Source organism: Nothobranchius furzeri, chromosome 11, assembly GCF_043380555.1.
Source record: "Nothobranchius furzeri strain GRZ-AD chromosome 11, NfurGRZ-RIMD1, whole genome shotgun sequence".
Classification (NCBI taxonomy): domain Eukaryota; kingdom Metazoa; phylum Chordata; class Actinopteri; order Cyprinodontiformes; family Nothobranchiidae; genus Nothobranchius; species Nothobranchius furzeri.
In genome coordinates, this window is record NC_091751.1 from 58756314 (window position 1) to 58777123 (window position 20810).

General features: G+C 41.1%; 1 protein-coding gene across 3 annotated transcripts; it reads right to left on the reverse strand.

The window, feature by feature from the left end:
• Positions 1-7745: 7745 nt before the first annotated feature.
• Positions 7746-18826, reverse strand: dusp12 (dual specificity phosphatase 12). 3 transcript variants are annotated; one of them, XM_054738840.1, is made up of 9 exons: positions 18763-18826; positions 18594-18686; positions 9726-9990; positions 9446-9559; positions 9110-9231; positions 8848-8947; positions 8555-8646; positions 8292-8371; positions 7746-8100 (listed from the first exon to the last, which is right to left on the reverse strand). In XM_054738840.1, the coding sequence occupies exons 3-9, from the start codon at positions 9986-9988 to the stop codon at positions 7957-7959; spliced, it is 915 nt and encodes a 304-aa protein (XP_054594815.1). In that variant the 5' UTR covers positions 9989-9990; positions 18594-18686; positions 18763-18826; the 3' UTR covers positions 7746-7956. The 3 variants fall into 3 exon arrangements, with proteins under 3 accessions (XP_054594815.1, XP_054594783.1, XP_054594793.1); XM_054738808.2 differs by having other exon boundaries at positions 18594-18763; XM_054738818.2 differs by lacking the exons at positions 18594-18686; positions 18763-18826 and adding an exon at positions 14677-14846.
• Between the last annotated feature and the right edge of the window lie 1984 nt (positions 18827-20810).

The following is a 20810-nucleotide window of genomic DNA, read 5'->3' on the forward strand; positions in this document are numbered from 1 at the left end:
TAGAATAATGGGCTTCTTCGTTTGCTTCAGCTCAGTGAGGGTTTTCTAAAGAGTTGGCTCTGGAATCACTAAAGCCAACTGAAGAGGCAGTCTGACTCATGCTGCCTGTCACCCTCCAGTACCTAAAGGGGACAGTTCATGCTGTTTTTACCTGCTTCAAAGCTTGCAGAACATGTAACTAACATTTACTGAAAGACCCTCAAGAAATCTGAATTTGGGACAAGTTTTGGTCACTTAGTGATTGCCTGGTGATCTCCATCCTGTGGAATGGATTAGCGCACAGTACACTTCTAGATTTTATGTTTTAATGCCGTTTTAATAGACAATGATGCACAAAGTTTAAAAAAATCATTAGCATGGATAAAATGTTCTCTTTTTCTAAAACAAAACGTGGAGTGATCTCACACAGCTGCACCGTCTGGCACCTCAAAAGTCACATCATGAAATGAGACTGATCAAATGAAAAGATCTGATTTCATGGCTGTTTAAGGTTGTTTTGTGTTGTTTACTGGTGCTGGTGACAGGTCACCTGGTGAAGCTTTATTTTTAAAGACTTTCTGTTCTGAAACAGCTTTTAGCGTTCTAATAAAAACAGAATAATCTCTGTTTAAGAGTTTAAAGGGCACTTTTAAGTAATAGCCCATAAAGGATCGAGGCTCTTGTGAAAGTTAAGATGTCTCAGTTTTAAACCATTTCTGTGTAATTCGTACTTTGTCTTTTAAAGCCTGGAGGTCAGTCGGCTGATTCCAGACTGATCTTTGTGTTTTTATCCAACAAGAGCATTAAGCTTTTATTTGATGACATAAGGAAGCTCGGGACACGTTTTATGATAAGGTCAAAGTTCGTACTGTATTTGTCATTTACTGTACGCTTTCTTACTGTTTCTGTCACAAACTCCATGCAGAAGGAAGGTTCATTCGTGCAAAACATTTTTCCACCCAGCACACTTCACATACTGTTTACTTGCCAAATCCCAAGACAAGGTTGATAATGACTGCATTGATGAAAGTTTTTGTTTTAATTTATAATAAAAATGTTTGAAAAGATTGTAATGTTCTTTTTTTTTTATCAAGTTTTACCCCTTTTCTCTGTCACGCTTTGCCCTTCTCTTTGTGACTGTCCAGACGGTCGTGGACATCATTCCTGGGGTCTGATTTAGTTTTCCTGGAAACAGCAGAGCCACTGGAAGGATCCCAGAGTGGAAACTAAGACCAGAGCCAGATGCTGCTGAACTGGGAGAGCTCAGGACTCACTCATGTTAGAAAGCCTCATGTAGATTTAAACAGGGTGACGGATTGCTGTTTGTAAGTCAAATAGTCACCGCGTTAAATCTCTTCTGACGACCAAAAACGGTGCAAATGATTTACTACAGTAATAGATGTTCAAAGCACAAGAGCATTCTGGGAGTTCATATCTGCTTAGTAGTCTGCCTGATGGACCCTTTGCACCCATGCTGCAGCTTTTCACTCATGGTTTAATGGACTCTGGAGAAATCCCACACACACATCAACTTTCCAGGAAAATGTGGGGAATAACGATTACCTCTTTATTCCCATGATGAACTTCCACATTCACATTTCCTTCTGCAGTAGATTTCTCATAACAGGATCAGCACATTTGGATGTTAGTCACAGGAAAACGTCTCTGCTGAAATTTAAATTTAGCAAAGAGAAGGTTTCAAATAATAGAGCTTAAAAATGACCTAACGACGTACAAACTACAAACACATGAGGTCCTGGAAAAATGTTCCACTGAAGCTCTTTGAACCTCTGAAGATGACATAAAAAACTTATATAACCCTCATGCTTGTGTGTGTGTGTGTGTGTGTGTGTGTGTGTGTGTGTGTGTGTGTGTGTGTGTGTGTGTGTGTGTGTGTGTGTGTGTGTGTGTGTGTGTGTGTGTGTGTGTGTGTGTGTGTGTGTGTGTGTGTGTGGTGAGGGGCGACCACCTAGCAGGATGCAGAAGAAGGACACCCGTTCAGATTCACAGCAAACAGTAGAGAGGTTGTGTGTGTGCCCTGTGTCAGTTTATAAATGACTAACTTAAAAATTTGAAAGTCTTAGGACCACACACACACATACACGCACACACACACATTAGGGAACAAAATCCATGCTAACTTTGCCATTTGTCCATCTTCACAGAAGCTGGACATCTGTTTCAAACACACACACACACACAGTGTGGTTTAAAGATAGGCATCGTTTGTAAACACACATTCCTGACTGCCACTGAGCTAAATCTGAACAAAGCAGAAAGGAAGTTAGAGACAAATGGAAAGAGATCACAGGGATCATAATATCTGCCGCACTCAGACATTTATATTTAACTGCACAGAAATAAAGGGTGAGTGAAGTGAGAAAGAAATCAAACTACTTATGAAGATAATGAAAAACATACTTATATATATATGAAAAACCAGCCAAAAGGTTGTTTTCTGCAGAGATGATAAAAATTTTAAATCTTTTGGCTAAATAACTTCTTCATTTCTGCATAAAAATGTGTCCTAAAGGTAAACAGCTGCATGGAAAATAAAACATAAAGTTAACCTATTCATCTCTTTTCTGTGTGTGTGTGTGTGTGTGTGTGTGTGTGTGTGTGTGTGTGTGTGTGTGTGTGTGTGTGTGTGTGTGTGTGTGTGTGTGTGTGTGTGTGTGTGTGTGTGTGTGTGTGTGTGTGTGTGTGTGTGTGTGTGTGTGCAAAATCAATCAATCAATCAATAAATCAATCAAAAGTTTATTTGTATAGCACTTTAAAGTACTATAGTCATCATCACACACTAAAATTCATCTCTGCATTTGACCCATCCCCATGGGGAGCGGGGAGCTGCAACCTAAACATGCACCTTTGATTAATGCCGTGGTAAAGACTCTTGCAAAAGTCTTAACGAGAAGTTATAAATGCATGTACAAGCTTCTCCAAAGCATTCTTAAGCAAAAAATACTTCACCTTGTCAAGGTTTCTCTGCTGAAAAAAGTATAATCGAACAACATTATTGACTTTTAAATCAAAATTAAGCCGAGAACCTTTGAACGATATGAAAGGCCATTCACCAAAGTCTGAGGAAATACACTCAGAGCCAGTCTGTGCCAGTATAATTAGCTCAGTCTTAGATTCATTAATCTGCAAGAAATTACAGCTCATCCAGTCCTTAACCTCACGAAGGCACAATAGAACTATTACCTTAACTTCAGTGAGGGCATAGACCTGACAGTCATCTGAATTAAAATTAAAGTCAAGGCCATATTTCTTAAAAATAGCACCAAGTGGGAGCATGTATAGATTAAAAAGCAAAGCCAAGCACAGAGCCCTGTGGGACCCCATATTTAAGAAGGGCATCACTCAAGCTAAAACTTCCAATCCTAACTGTCACACACCTATCTGACAGATAGGAACTCATCCAATGAAAAGCTGAGCCAGTGATACCAACACACTTCTCAAGACGATCAAGAAGATTAGCATGATCAAGAGTATCAAAGGCCGCAGTCAAATCAAGGAGCAATAAAAAGACTGAGTCGCCTGCAGTGTAAGTGTAAATATCATTAAACACTCTCACAAGCGCAGTCTCAGTACTACGCTTTGATCAAAAACCAGATTGAAAGACTTCTAAATTTGGTTAGCATCTAGATAGTCTAACAATTGTTTAAAAACAACTATCTCAAGGACCTTAAAAAGAAATGGAAGTGTGGGAATAGGTCAAAAATTCTATAACACAGAAACATCAAGAACATGTGTCTTAAAAGGTGGTTTGATTACAGCTCGTTTCAAGTTCTTTGGAACTTCACCAGAATGCAAACTAGAGTTAATTACATTATTAACCACATTTGCAATAGCTGGCCAAACTTCCTTGATAATTCAGGATGGTATAATAACTATAAGTCTTGTTCATTCATGTTTAGTTTTTCCTCCAAACATCACCTTTAATAACAACAGGAACTCTGAAAAGTTCATTTGTTTTAATTATTTATTTATTTAGTTCTGTGGTTTGAATGTTACAGATAAATATCAGCAGACCAAACTTCACAGAGGACTTGGACCATGATCACTAAACGCTCTTACAGATTTGTTCCACAGACATTACCAGAACCAGGTGTGGGCCTCTGCCTGCAGGCCCTTGGCTGCCTTTTCCCACATGTGGACTTGGAGATGCTGCTTGCCACACAATAATGTGTAATGCTGTCTTTTATAATCTGAATAGAATGACGCTTTAATCGCTTTAGAGAGTGGCTGATTTCTTTTGTTTTCTAGCATCATTTGGTTTTGTCATTAACAGTGCTTTTTATGTTTATTTTTAGTAGTTCAGATTCTGGAGCATATTAAAATGATGGCATGAAATTAAACATAAACAAAAAAAATCAGCCTGGACATTTAAATAGAAACACTGAACTCAGTTGAACTATCCTAACTAGAACTGATTACTGCCATACTTGTAGGATTGGGAGAACTTGGCTGATAAAAGATCTCAAAAAGCAACACATCATGCAAATTCAGACACAAAAACTCAAATCTCCCTTAGAGATAGTGTGAGGAGCTCGGTCATCTGGGAGGGGCTCAGAGTAGATTCGCTGCCCCTCCACATCGAGAGAAGCCAGCTTAGGTGGCTTGGGCATCTGGTCAGGATTCCTCCTGGGCCTCTCGACTTAGGCTACTGCCCCCGCAACCCGACTCCCGATAAGCGGAGGAAAATGGATGGATGGAAGAAGCCAAACATCTTAACCCTCCCACTGTCCTAATGGGCGACCCTGTGAGGGAAGTTGACCATTGAGCAGGATTGATGGTTTATCCTTTGAGGTCCATGTGGCAGAGGTGAGGTGGTGCTCACTCCTCACCCCTGCCACATGGACCTCAAAGGATAAACCATCAATCCTGCTCAATGGTCAACTTTCCTCACAGGGTCGCCCATTAGGACAGTGGGAGGGTTAAGCAAGGCAGTGTTAATGAATTCCATTAGGCTCTGTAATTCTGATCGGTACCAGAAAATTCTAAAGGAGAATGTCTGACCTTTGACCTCAAACTGGCCATTCATGCAGCTGAAACTTTTTTTTTAACGCTTTCGTTTACAGTCTCCTAATTATGAAATACTTACATGGTAAGTACATAGTAAATGAAAGTGTATTATTGTTTGAGATTTTAAACACTTATTAACATGTAACTCAGGTTCAGTTCTAGTTTTATTTTATTAATCATTCCCAGTAAATTCTGCTTTACACAATAATTACACTTCATTACAATGATACACTTTAACTTACTAAGTAATTACCATGCAAGTACTTAGTAATTAGGGGACTGTAAAACAAAACATTAGCGTTTTTTTCTCCATCTAAAGACAGAATTCTGATATGGTTTGTAAATCGGGTGTGTGACGGGTTTAGGGCTAATTCAATCCAGTGAGCTCACCTTGTTATATAACAGAATCACCCTGCAGCTGCATCACATGTTCTTTTTTTCCAAAGGGAATCTTTTGGAGCTTTTTGAGAGGAAATACTGTAGAAAAGAAGCAAACGATGAGAAAAGAGCAGACACTGAGGACCGGAATGAAAACTAATGGAGGAAAGAGGAACCAGCGGACGAGAGATGAATGGAGATGGAGTTAATGTGTAAACCAGACATTAGACTTCAACATCTGTTTTCTTACTCCGAGCATGTCAGACAGAGAAAATCCGGCCGGGGCGCTGACAGAAATCATGCTGCTGGCTCAGTTTCTACAATGCACCTGTGAAATTATTAAATATGAGCATTCTAATGAAATCACCTTCAGTCACATCCAGGGGAAAGAACCTGTTTCAGTTTGTGTCCTTAGTTTGAAGTTAGAATGTGCAAAAGGAAGCAGGAAAACCTGGAAAAGAGCTCCTAGACGAGTCTGCATTTTAACAAACTCCCACTTCTTACAGCCAAACACATTCTTCTGCATAATGCCAAAAACCACAGCTTGTGATAATCACATTTTCCTGTTTGCCCCAATAAGAGCAACACATTTCTGCTGAAAGTGGCTCTCATGGGGCCAGGTCCTGCAGGGACCACGGAGGTCGGGGTCTGAACGTTACCCACATCCTCCATCATGTCGCCTTCCTCCTGCTGCCTGACGAGCTCCGTTTATTGGGTCGAGTTTCAGGAAGCTGCTGCTTACTCATTTTGGTCATTCTGATTGTAAGCTGCACAGGTGTATCTGCTCCATTAATCTTAAACTTTTTATCCACAATAACTTTTAAAACTGTTTATAAAATGCAGGATGCACAAACAACTCTGAATAACCAGATCTTCTGAATGTATTTGCTCTACTAGCTAAAGACTGGTGTACTTTTTAAATGTGTAAGAATACGAACAACTTTTAAAAATAAACAATATTATAGATGATTGTCTTTGTAGAAACATGTGTTTAGGTCTTGTTTTCTAATAACATATAGAGAAAATGTTTCTGTAACTTTTACATGTAAGTGGAAAGTTTGTAAAATCACAAATGTTCTTGGATAAATACAAAATGCACATTTACAGCATTTGGTACCGACCTGCTAGAGAAATCCAACAATAAAACCAAATAGGATGATTACATGTATAAAACTGTTACTAACTACATTTATAGGTCATTAGGAGATCATTATAGAGAAATAGAAAAATAAATGAAGCCGAATCATTGTGCAGAAAATCCTTTATTTAGCTCAATGTTTTCTGCACCTTCCATGTAAACCTGTCCTTTTGTATTCTCTCAGTGTTATTATTTCTCCCTCTGTAAACCAGTAGATCCTGCAGCAGTGACCCAATTAAATCCTACACTTTCATCAGCAACATAGTTTAACCCTCTGTGTTCCATCTGTCCTCTTCTCATCGAGATACACGTGGATCTCCATTTAAATGCCTCATTATTTAGTGACTCCTCTCCTCCTGTCATCGGAGAAGGGCAGCCATATTGCTTCTTTCTTTATGCAAACCCTCATTTTGAGTCTTTCAGGAGTGGACTAGCTGGACTACAATGAGAAGGCCAGCGAGTCTTTCGTATGAGGTCACACACCAAGTCAAACTTTGACTTCAGAAGAAAGACCCAAACATTTTCTTTAAGCAACAAGTGGACATTTCTTTTGCATCATAAACTGAATTAAAGTAATATATATATATATATATATATATATATATATATATATATATATATATATATATATGTGAAAACATGAGATGCTGCAGATAAAATAATTCACTTTTGCTTCAGAAATAGGAAGCAGCAGCTGAGCATGGAGCTTCTCTGATGTCTAGTGGCCATTATCTGCTACTGCAAGTAGCACAAAAATGATCATTGCAACAAATAACAGCTGGTCATTGGTTAAAAACACAAACATTCGCTTTGGATTATTCAGTAACTTTAAATTATTAGGTGTTGTTGTGGATAGTTGCTTGACTCCAAGTGTCCCTGTGATGGACTAGAGGTGCATCCAGAGTCCAGCTTCCTTTTACCCTGAATAGGAACACACACACACACAAAGAAATGATGTGTGTTTTCTGTCTTTCAGATTCAAACGCTAATAAAAAAAATTAAATATAAATCCTTCAAAATTCCCTCCGAGGCTGGTGTGGAACTCCTACCTCTGAATTCATCCACATTTGTTATTTAAAATGTACCAATAATATTTTCTTTCTATTTGGACAAATGTCTGATTAAACTGCCAGACTTCAATGAACAAACGAATAAAAATCTGTTAACTAGGTATTTTGGTGAGAAGCAGACTCGTGTGCCCTGATAAAATAATACATTTAACTACAGTTTTTACTGATATATTTTTATTTACAGACATAGGTAACATTCAGGCACCTTACATAATAAAAATGTACAAAATGCATTATTGTAATGAAATCATTTTGCACCATAAACCGAGACTGTGTGTGTGTGTGTGTGTGTGTGTGTGTGTGTGTGTGTGTGTGTGTGTGTGTGTGTGTGTGTGTGTGTGTGTGTGTGTGTGTGTGTGTGTGTTATTTCTGCATCTTGATTTGTCGGATCTCATCAACTCTGTTATGATGAAGCTGGAAGGCAGGTGTGACCCAGCGGCCGCATGAACACTGATATCCGCACCAGCTGAATGAGCCCAGCTTGGAGCTGCACTTTGGGCAGAGCAGCTATACACATACACACACACGCGCGCACACACACACACACACACACACATAGCCAGACATGAGTCAAAAGGGGATAAAATAACCGATGCATGCATATTAGTATGAAAGATTTCAAATAAAGTTTGTTTCATCGTAAACATTTCCAAAAGCACAGCGCAGTGTGTGTGTGTGTAACTATAGGTGTGTATTACCTGTCCATGCATGACTCGAAGAAGGGATGGTTTCATCCACTGCACCGGCTCAATAAAGTATGACGTACACTGAGCGTTTCCTAAAGAACAACGGCTTTTATAACTGATCAATCTACAAAGCTTCAAGGTCAATCTGTGTGATTAATGATGCAGGATTTATTCACAAATAAATAGATTAGCCATCAAAACCAGAACATTTTTTAGAATTATTTGATTAAAGAATCCAAATTATGACTAAAACTCTACTTTTCACGTGTTCTTACCAGTGAGGTTACTGAACTTTTTGTGACTGAAGGCTGATGCTCCTTCCCCTACAGGATGACTGAGAATACTAGAGCCACGAAACAGAGTTCGTCTGAAGAGAAGAGGGAGAATGTTCATCTGTGAACCCTGTTATATATATTATCAAGTTTAATCTCATCTCTAAAAGCTGCAGCTGCAACTGAGACCTCTGATACAAGCGACACCTTGTGCTTCACATTCAAATGTGCAACTTTTAAACAACACAGTAAATAAACTAAACTTTAAACAGTTGTGGGAATTTTTCACAACTTACCTGCACTTCCTGCATCTATAGGAGACTTCAGAAGAGCTGGAGAGGTCAGGGTCAAGTGCAAAAATCTCCTTAGGCAACTCTGCTGCACCCCGCTTCAACTCTACACACACATGCGCAAATGCATGCCCACACAAACACACACATACACACACAGGAAATGTGAGTACTTACGTAAATGTCACACAGTCTATTTAAAATATGACCTGGGCAGTTATTTTCTTTTTATTTGAGTGGGTGCACATGTGTTGGTATGTGTGTGTACCTGAGAATTTCTTGATCTTGATCTTGAGAAGTCTGTATTGTTTGTATGAAGGATTGGATGTGTCCACTTCACACTTCATAGCTTCATATAGACGTAACTGGTCTTCAAAGCCACTATTAACCCTGAAAAACATCATACTCACCGGTATGTCAGTCTGTTTGACTGACTCTCTCTCTCTCTCTCCTCTCTCTCTCTCTCTCTCTCTCCCCCTCCCTCCCTCCCTCCCTCCCCCCCCCCTCCCTCCCTCCCTCCCTCCCTCCCTCCCTCCCTCCCTCCTTCGAAGGAAAATTCATTTTACTTGCAGAGCAGACAGACCAGAAAGAGACACACACTCACTGAACGTCTCGTTTGACACTTTTTAGTCTATCGTAAGCCTCAGTGAAGCCCAGCTGGTGTCTCTTCATTAGATATGCGGTCACGATGGTGGCACTGCGACTCCGCCCCACCTGGCTGTACAGAAAAACAACAAATCACACACAAATAGACTATAAAGTTAGATTAAGATGAATAATGGAACTTTTGGTATGACTTTAAGTTTTTTTTTAAATAAATATCATGTAAAATAAGTTGTTGAAATGTGATGGAAAAAAAATAATTGTTCACCTCTGACCCTTACCAATGAACAAGTGCAGCCCCACCTCCTTTCACAGCCTCATCAATGAACATAAAGCAAGCGTCCATGTGACTTAAGAGGTCAGATGTTGGGTCATCTAAAACATCTATCCACTTTGTAACAAAGCTTCCATCAGCAGGAAGCATTGGACCAGGGTCCACTGAGTCCAGAGACAGGATATGAGACACAGACGCATCTGCCAACATCTGTCTGTCATTCAGGTCGTCTACCGAGCCGATGTACACACCTGAGTCCACCTGCAGCATGACTGTAGACACATACAGACATAAAACACATCAATTATTTATAAAATATGTCAAAGATTTATTTTTAGGAGAAAAATTCTGTATCAATTTCCTATTTTCTTTAAATTAAGTGATGATATTTACAGTGCTTTGTAAACTGGAAAATAAATGAAAATGAATAAGAGGGAAATGTCCAAAGTATATGTAACCCTTTACTAACTATGTAATAACCGAGTAACATATATTTAATAATAAAAGACGATTCTGGACCAGTCTCAGAAGATATAAATTCGTAAGGAGAGCCAAGGTGAACTTAAATATGAATGAATGCCACAAGGTAAGTTCTTTTCTTTATGTGTCGTCAACAATTATAACAAAACACAGTTGACAATCTGAACACAGTAGTGCAACCCGATCATCCGAACAATGAACAAAAATAAATTACAATTGGCCGGCAAAACGTACATTAACAAGTAAAAATAAAGTATTAAACCCAATTTAATACCCTTCAATCATTGGGGCCCTTTTTTTTCTCTCTCTTTTCCCTTGTCACTGGTTTGTGTCCAATGCAACAGTTCAATTGTCCTACCACACAGGCAGAGGAAAAGAAAGGGTGCCACACCCTCTTCCGTCCTGAGGTTCCACTGGCTCGCCACCCAGCGTCCGCTGAGAGTCTTCTAAGGATTCAGGTTCCAGGATCTGATGCGACTTCACAGGGATGCTTCAACCGAGCAAGTTCAAGGCTCTTTATCCGGATCTGTCCAATACTAAAAAAACCTGACCTGCAGATCGGCCAGAAAAACCCAAAGGTTTTATGATGGACAGAAGACGGAAGCTGCCAGGCTCTGAGGGTGTGGTGATTGGACACCGGCTGGTCCTCGTTACGGATAACGAGGCCAGGGAGGATAAAAGGGTGACAGGTCTACCGAGATGTGTGCGTGGTCGACCTGCCATTGTGGCATCTGACTTTGGGGGGTGGGGTCGTTCGCAGTCGGTTAGGGCTGCCGGCGACGAAGACAGTTAAGCAGGTGTACAGCGTTCCAGTGTTAGAAGGGAAGGCTTGTCGCCTTCTTTAGGCAGCGAGGGCTGGGCATAGTGGATGCCAAGACCACGCCGATATCTGCCGCCACGGACTCTGGTAGTTGGACTTATGCTGTGGACTTACCCGCCGTCCTCGCAAGCTGCACCCCGGGGCGTTGGACGGCGTTGGAAGCTCAGACCCCGGGGAGGGGGGTCACAGCATCTGAGATAGCTAAGTACCGTTGCTTGTGTCACTCATGCTGGACAGCTGGTTTTATGATGAGGGCTTGGGCCATAGTGTTTTATTATTGTGTCTTATTGTTGAGTGTGTAATAAAGTGTATCGTTTTATAAGTCGTTGCCTACTGGTGGTGTTTTCGGGTTCTGACTGGAGGGAAAGATATTCTGCCCGTGCGCCCACTGAAGCTTACATTACACTGGTGTCAGGAGTGGGATCTAGCAATCCAGAATGTCAGAACCTGAAAATAACACACCTTCTCCGTTGAGATCAGCTGAAAATCAGCCCGAGCGCAGCGGCTCGGCCGATTTTTATGCCGGAGAGCTTTTCTGGTGTTGGCCGTGAATGGGCAGACTGGGCTGAATAATTTGAAATGGCAGCCGATGTAAATAATTGGGATGAGCCCCTAAAGTTGAAGTTTATGTGTCTTCTGTTGTCTGACAAGGCTCGAGAGGTTTATAATGGATTGTCGGGAAGTGTTAAAGCTAATTATGCCATGTTGAAAGAGCAAATGGGGAGGTGTTTGAATCCGTGTGACAGCGTTGATTGGAATAAAGCTGTTTTCTCCGCTCGACGTAGATGGCATAATGAGAGTATCCGTGAATTTGGGATGGCATTACGACGATCTGCTGTTAAAGCTTGTCCAACAGCGTATCCCAACACACAATACATGTTGGCTAAAGATCAGTTTATAGCTCATGTGGGGAATGGGGACATGAGAGTGAGTTTACGCAGTGCCAAGCCTGCGTCACTTGAAGCAGCCATCAACACGGCGGCGGAGCTTGAGCTCATTAAGGGTTTGGAGACCAGCTCAGTATCTGACGCAAGAGTGAGAGGAATAGCTGAGAAAGATGCTGATGATGAAAGCATTACTTCGCTAATGGGGGTGGTTGAGAGCTTGAGACAGGAGATGAAATCCCTCCAGAATGTGGTGCACACACTGTCTGTACCTGCTGCATCTAGTCCCCACCATGACGCTCAGAACACAAACTTGCAGCCTAGTCAAGAATATTCCCGGAAAAAAGGAAATGGGAGGTTGGGAGGCTGCTGGGAGTGTGGTTGTAACCGGCATATACGTCGGGACTGTCCTTATGTTCAGGGAAACTAGAGGGGGCACGTACAGTGGGTCAAATGCCCGCCCCCCTCTCTGTTGTTGAGACCCCTGTAGGAGGAAATGCTGGGTACTTGGAAGGCCAGGATAGGTGAAGCCTTTGCCTCGGTAGACAAGTATGTGACGAGGCTGAAGGAAACATTCACTACGATGGTGGATGCGGTGAAACGCCATCAGGGCAGAGTCTCGGCGCAACAAAAGAGGGCATATGACTTTAGGGCCTCCCACCGGTTCTACGCGGAAGGTGAATTGGTGTGGGTCCGAAATAAGCTGAGGAGGCGGGGGGGGGGGGGGGTCCCAGGCTTCAGAGACGGCATAGAGGACCATTTAGGGTTCTCGAGCGGGTGACAGATGTGCTATAGAGGCTGGTACCCATTGAGGGGGGTCCTGAGAGTGTGATTCACTTCAACCGACTTAAGCCATGCACTTCTCTTTCAACAGTTGCAGCACCGCTGGCTGTGGGGTCTCGAGAGAGAGCAGGACAGAGGCTGCGTCAACGGGATGCCGCCTGGGAAGATACCAGCAGGGTTCATCGACGGTCTGCAGAGACAAGCAGTTCTGGCGACGCAAGTGACCCGGCCCCATCACGTGGAGAGGCTGCTCGAGGGGGTGCTGCTGTGGGAGGACCGGAAGGACGTCTTCCTGGGGAGGTTGACGGACGTGGAGCTGCGGAACAGCGGGTGGTTCATCAGCCGGATGCCACCAACCGGCAACCGGATGCCACCTGGGAGGACACCAGCTGGAGTGCTCAACGGTTGTCAGAGATGAGGGGCTCCAGTGATTCAAGCAACCCTGCCCCATTATATGGAGTGGCTGCTCGAGGGGGTGCGGTTGGAAGAGGATCAGGAGGACGTATCCCTGGGACGGTCGAGGAACCTGGAGCTGTGGAGCAACTCGTGGTTCGTCAGAGGAGGCCCCCTGCTTGCTATAAGGATTATCATGTGGAGGTCTAGGACTCGAGGGTGAGTCCTTCAGGACAAAGAGGGGGAGAGTGTGATAGACAGAAGACGGAAGCTGCCGGGCTCTGAGGGTGTGGTGATTGGACACCGGCTGGTCCTCGTTACGGATAACGAGGCCAGGGAGGATAAAAGGGTGACAGGTCTACCGAGATGTGTGCGTGGTCGACCTGTCATTGTGGCATCTGACTTTGGGGGGTGGGGTCGTTCGCAGCCGGTTAGGGCTGCCGGCGATGAAGACAGTTAAGCAGGTGTACAGCATTCCAATGTTAGGAGGGAAGGCTTGTCGCCTTCTTTAGGCAGCGAGGGCTGGGCATAGTGGATGCCAAGACCACGCCGATATCTGCCGCCACGGACTCTGGTAGTTGGACTTATGCTGTGGACTTACCCGCTGTCCTCGCAAGCTGCACCCCAGGGCGTTGGAAGCTCAGACCCCGGGGAGGGGGGTCACAGCATCTGAGACAGCTAAGTACCGCTGCTTGTGTTACTCATGCTGGACAGCTGGTTTTATGATGAGGGCCATAGTGTTTTATTATTGTGTCTTATTGTTGAGTGTGTAATAAAGTGTATCGTTTTATAAGTCGTTGCCTACTGGTGGTGTTTTCGGGTTCTGACTGGAGGGCAAGATATTCTGCCCATGCGCCTACTGAAGCTTACATTACAGTTTATTACGATCACATCATTTTTCTCATATATTCCATCCAATAATTATCTTATCCATCTGATATTAAATATTCCAATTTATACCCTCCCAATTCAATTTCACTACAAGTGAATTCTGATATGTATAATGTAGAATTACAATTACACACTAAAGTGCAACATTCACCAAATCTTATTACATCAGCTTGATGCTAATTTAGCACTAGGGATCATCATAGAACCAGTGATGGTTTCTATATAAATTAATATAACACACATCAAAGATCAGAGATACCTCACAGTAATCACACATTCAACCAATTTACAGATATTACAGTCATTCATGTGCTATCGGCTGCCTGTCTGTACCGGTATCAAAACAGGAGCGCACCAAAAATTGATTTCAACTCATCCATGACAAGGAAAAACATCCTAACACATCTCCATTATACTAACATTTTACATCAGTCACATTCTGACAGTCACAATCAAAATAGTCTGTTTCTCTCTTCAGCTGAACTGAATACACCTTAAAAAAAGTTTTACAACACACTTAAGTTCCATTTTCCAGCTAATGGAAAAACTAGGCTAACTTAGCACCCTAGCCAGGTGCTAACCACTCTTTTCACCAATTTTCCCCATCACGTCAGCTTTTACACCTTATTTCTTTCACTCTAAGGTCGTTATATACATATATATATATATTAACGTCCCATAACCTAAATTTATTACATCTCACTCACCGTCAAGTGAAAGACAGCAGGGGCGATTTGTAGCAGTGGCAGCTCTGACACTTCCGGGTGGTGCCACGGCTTTCAGTGGTACCTGCCACTGCTGCCACGGTACCTGCCAAAGTTGGCAAAGGCTGCCACGGTACCTGCGGCTGCCACTGGCTGTAGTGACAGTAATTGCAGCACTTATTGCATCACAGGCCTCATTATGCCAACGTTTTTTTTTTTACTTTATTAAAAAAAAAACACAAGGCTGTCACCGAAAATATTTGAAACGTAATGTAATGCAATCAGAAGCGTTATTTATTTTTTCCATAATTTTTATTGCTCCCCCAGACGAATCCGTGACAGCTTTAGTGGAAGATCCACGGACACTTCCGGGTTGAAGACCTGTCACCGGCCTCCGGTACGGAGTCAGGAAGCAGGGGAGCACCAGAGGCAGATGGGGAGCGCCAGAGCAGTTCTGAATCTCTGAAATAATTTATGACAACTGCTACCAATGTGGATTGTAGAATAAAAAGAGATAAACTGTTAGATTTCTCTATATTGTCATTGCAATCGGGGCAGATAACGCCATCTGCCGGCTTAAAATGGGCATTGCAGTACATTTTAAACTTTATTTCAATCTGGTTTTCACATACATTCAGTTTACAATGTAACCTATATTCAACGTACTGAAGAATAAGCGAACACAAATGACCTCAGTTGAGGAAAATAAAAATTACATTTAGAACTTGCAACAATTACCATATGACACTACACCATAAAATAAATTGTGATGCAAAATAATAATAAAATAAAAATAAAATATCATCAACAAACAAAAAATGTTCAGAGGTTGATATTTCAGCATTATATTTCAAACATGTTTGATTCATTGGACTGTAATTTAAAGAACAAGAAACTCAGACATTGTTTCGTACAACTCAGTTATAGATTGGTTATTTTCTGATAATACTTTTAGAGATGTTATAAATTGTTTTATTTCATTTTCAAAATGGTTAATGTTAGGCTTGCTGTTTTTCCATTTAGTTTTATGTGTATGGTATTTTCCCATGATGAAAATAATGTTCACCATTTTGGACATCTTTTTTGGCAGAGCATCCATGTAGATCAACACTTTAGATTTGTTAAGCCATACATCATTTCTCTCAATATTTAATAATCGATAAACATCCTCCCAAAAATCAGTTGTTACTGAACACGAGAAGAAAAGGTGCTCAATAGTTTCACATTCTGTCGTACAAAAGACACACTGGTTCACTTCAAAATTAAATCTTTTTCTTAATGTTTCGGCAGCAGGATTGATATTATGTATTATTTTGAACTGAATTTCTTTCAACTTGGGTGCAATTGGCCATTCAAGATAGCTGCAATATGGCTTTATTAATGTAGTTTCCTTTCCTGTGATTTTTATTTTCTTTGATTTGTCAATATCATAGAATAACTATTTTTAACATACCGTAAATCCTCTAATACAGGCCCGGGCCTGTATTTGACTCAAGCTCATCAAGCTCCAGGCCTTTATTGGAAGGAGGGCCAGAATTAGAGGCAGGCCTCTATTTCTACTTGAGCAAAATGAACTAATGGTTCGCTGGAGTTTTTGACAGTTAAAATTGCGCCCACATTTTCAAAGTTAAACACATTTCTTTTAACAACGGTAGTTTCTGCTTCAGCCATCCCCCCCCTCCCCTTGCGCAGCGGCCGCAAACTCACTGATGCGCCTGCAGCCTCTTGGAGTTCCTGCTGCTCTAAACATTAAAATAATTATTTCATTTTCTGTTCCTCACTTCTGATTACCTTCAATGGTGTCTGTTTGTTGCAACCACCAGGTACAAAAATTAACTTGTTTTTATTTGACCACTTTTCTGTCCTGTCTGTTTATTATCTTCCTGCATCTCCTCTCAATCCTAAAGAAAAACTGCTACCTGGGTTCATATATATTCACCCTATGAGTTACCTTTGAACTGCAAGTCTAAAAGATCTACCGACCGCAAAAACAGCGGAGTGCTCGCTGCTTGGTGGCCGCATCAGTGATCGGTGCATCACCGGATGACAAGGTAATGCGCCCCGCTCCACAGTGAAACACATCAGACACAAATAAAAGACAGAAAACATTAAAGGAAATGAACCAACATGAACGATCGCGTGTCAAATTAGTTTTTGAGGTGGCGACACCTGATTTGATAATGTTACTGTGGCCGTGCTCAGGACGCAGATCTACCAACCGCAAAAACAGCGGAGTGCTCGCTGCTTGGTGGCCGCATCAGTGATCGGTGCGTCACCGGATGACAAGGTGATGCGCCCCGCTCCACAGCGAAGCGTATCAGGCGCAAATAAAAGACATGTCAGTGTCGCGTGTCAGTACCGACGCTCTGGCACAGCGCGTTGCCCCCCCCCCCCCCCCCCCTGAGCGCAGGAGCTTGTCACCTGCTGACAGCAGGCTGCTGTCTTTTCCAAGGGCTGCATCTTGCCGGTCATTATCACGTGACAGCGACTAGTCGATGACAGGCATAAAAAGTCACTATAGTGAAGTTGACTATTGCTCCCCAGTGTTCTGCAGCGCACGTTCTCTTTGAACTTGATATTGTAATGACCTGGCTGGGGTTGTAAGCCAGGTGCATTCTGGGTATTGTGTTATATGTGTTTCCTATCATTCTGCTAGTTCCTATGTGTTGATTTGCGTGTTGTGTGAGTGTTATGCTAATGTAAGCCACAGGGAAGGTGATGTGTGTTCTGTGGAGCGGGTTGAATTAGCATGGTTAACTGACACCGTGACTCTTGTGTGGTAGGAGCGTGATAAGAGGATTGGTGTCTGTAGCGTTACAAACTGTTGAAGAAAAATCCCAATAAAGGTCTGTGTGAACCTCTGCTTCCTCCTGCTGGTTGATCTGGGGACTATAAACCTGCCGCTGAGACGCTCGGGGTCGCTACAATATCAAATTTTCGCCTCCTCGTCATCTCTGCACGGTTAAAGTTACCCTCGCGGTCTATCACTGGCAAATCAAAAGTGAGACGATGACACAACCGCCCCCCGTACTTGCTTGTTACCACATTCCACCCGGCCACAATAAGAGACCGGCCATTATTCACCTCCGCCGACTTCGACACCGGCCAAAATATGAGACCCGGCCGTTCATTGAATACAGGCCTGTATTAGAGGATTTACGGCACTTCCAAGTACTTTGTTATTACATTTTTGTTCACCTAATTTAAATTTGCCAATTTTCAACTCAGGAAGTTTAATCACCACATTTGAATTAAGCAAGGTATTTTTCCAATTGGTCGGGTTCTCTCGAGGGATCATGGGAAACGTAGTAACACCATATTTCGACAGAAATTCTATTAAATAGCAGTTTTTAATCAATGAAGTCTTATTTATTTGACAGTTTATCAATAAATGACGTACTTGATGGTTTTTCCTCAATTAATTTATGTCAGATATAATTATTTAAGCACATTTTAATGGAATGATATTTTATATAAAAACAGAATTCTCCTAAACCTTGGTTACATATAGCACAGTATCAGTTATTTTTCACTACTGTTGGCCAAAAAAATAAGAGCGTTTGTTAAGGGTTTTAACATTTGTGTAGATACGCTATGAGCACACATAAACATTTATTCAAGAAAAACATTATTGAAAAACACAAAAGTATACATTTCACTTCCTAAAACCACTCAAATTATTTCAGGGCAAAAAAATAAAATTTGCAGGCTGGGTGCTTCATCATAACCTTATTAATCTAACTAACATTCATTCAGTCATGACAACTTGCCAAAATGTCGACCTTCATTTGAAATATTGCTGAAACACTTATAATTACAAGTGTACCTTTAATTTATTATTAGGGTTTGCTAGATTGTTTTAAAAACTTAATTAATCTTTAATAATTCAAAAAAAAAAAGAAAAAACTGACTGAACTCACCCAGTTTTCACAATGTGTCAAGAACCCACGAAGTCACGCAGTCACGCGGCCAGTTAGCTAACCTCGTTCTTCCAGCTTCAGCTGTTTACAGTTCTTAATAATAAAAAAAAGCATCAACAATTACTGTTCAGCGCAGTAAAATACTAAAAAAAATACAAGATCGACGTACAACTGCGGTCCTGTGGTTTTTGGTTCGTCTTTAAAATGGTGTCGTACGGAAACATGGTTAGATTCTTCTGTTCCAGCCTTGAAAAACATAACAAAAAATCTCCTTTAGTTACGTTTAAAAACTTTTCATTTCTGAAAATATTTAAAGATTTCAATCCATAAATAATTGAACTCGTTTAGATTCTTGAACCCAGCTAGTTGCATAACATTTTTTCTTTATCTCAGTATTAAATATTTATAAGAAATATGATGCCTTATGATGATTACTAGTTGAGAAGATGAAATGACTAAAAAAACGAGTAAATAGGATTTTATATATCTGCCAATCAGGAAATCAGAAAAAAAATTAATTTCACACAGCAACATATTAAACTAACAAATTTTTAAGACTGCTTGATTTCACGATGCTTTTGATTTTATTTCTATCTGTTTGTATCCTTTCACGTGGCATTTGATTGCTTTATGAGGTATTGTTCACATTTTAAAAATTGTACAGGGCTTTGATCAATGAAAGTTGTTTTAAACATGTTAATAAAATAAGTGATTGAAACCTGATTGGAAGATTCCATCATGCTAAAACGTAAAATCTTAAAAACAGGAACAAGTTACAGATGCCACAATATGCTTATTCAATTATGCTGAAGGTTACATTTAACCAAAAATATTCAATATAAACAAAAAGAAGTCATTCTCACCACATTAGAAATATAAAACCATGAAAGTCTCTATAAAGTTATAATAATGAAATAAAGAAAACAAGAGAGGAAATAGAGTAAAATACCAAAGACGTGAGGTAATGTGAGTCTGTAGTCCACACTGACCACACACAGTAAAGCTGAATAAAGTAAATGATGATCTTGTTTTCTCTCATGAACAGTCTGACTTTGTCGGCTGCATTAAAAGAGCAACAATTAAAGCAACAGTTGAAAGAATCTCTGTTCGTCTTTCTGTCATGTTTGTAGTTTCCAGACTCTCTTTAAACACATCATGTCTGTCTGGTGTGTGTGTGTGTGTGTGTGTGTGTGTGTGTGTGTGTGTGTGTGTGTGTGTGTGTGTGTGTGTGTGTGTGTGTGTGTGTGTGTGTGTGTGTGTGTGTGTGTGTGTGTGTGTGTGTGTGTGGCGTTCTGAATGGCCCGCCAGTGTTTCGGCCCACTGTCTGGTCACTGTGTGGGGTTCTAATAAAGCTTTATGAGTTTCTTTAATCTAACCATCTGACCAGTACAACACCCTGCTGGGACTACTCCCCTCTCATTAGAGGGCTGCTGAACAAACATAATTGACTGTTAGAAAATAGGCAAATATAAACAACACAGAGTTCCAGCAGGTGAATGGGGACATAACTGGGTGTGTTGGTGTGTGTTTGTTCAGTTGTTCTACCAGATGGTCTGTAAGACTTTCAGCAAACCATTTTCAGGCTGTTAGACGACGGGTTTATGTAACTGGGATGCTGTCTGTTGGGTTGTGGTTACATTACGACATTTGTTTACCACTCAAACAGCTCAGTGACCTGCTGAGTACCACAGTATGGATTTTACTCAAAGTGTACACACCAGTAGCAGATCTGCTGGCCGCAGCTGTCAAAGGTTAAATATTTTTCAAGTAAAATTTTCTTCCATCCGTAGAAGTCATTAGATCAAAAAAGGAAATAAACAAATAAATTACAAAATACACAGGATACTCAAAATATAAATGTTGGTGATTTACCTTAGTGGGTATTCTGAGGTACTTATTACTGAGAGTCAATCTAAAATCTTTAAAAATGAAACCACGCCCCGGCGTCTTCTTCTTTTAATTAAAAACTTCTATTTTCTAAGTTTTGGTCGTTGGATCAATACGGTGCATCCAGAAAGTGTTTATAGAGAACATTTTCCCCACATTTTCTCATGGCTTTTTCAAAAATCCACACACAACATCCCATAACCACAACACGGGGAAAGTCTGAGATTTTATCAAACTTATTAAAAATAAAAAACTGAGGAATCACATGTGCGTGAGTAACATGCTTTGTTGATGCACCTTTGTCAGCACTGATACCACGAGCTTGGTAGC

Excerpts from the sequence above, each read along its gene's own strand:
- dusp12 (XM_054738840.1), bottom strand. The coding sequence starts at position 9,988 with ATGCTGCAGGTGGACTCAGGTGTGTACATCGGCTCGGTAGACGACCTG. Across the intron at positions 8,948-9,109 it reads CAAGATCAAGAAATTCTCAG|AGTTGAAGCGGGGTGCAGCA; the intron begins GTACACACACAT and ends ATGTGTGTGTAG. Across the intron at positions 8,101-8,291 it reads TTCGAGTCATGCATGGACAG|CTGCTCTGCCCAAAGTGCAG; the intron begins GTAATACACACC and ends GTATGTGTATAG.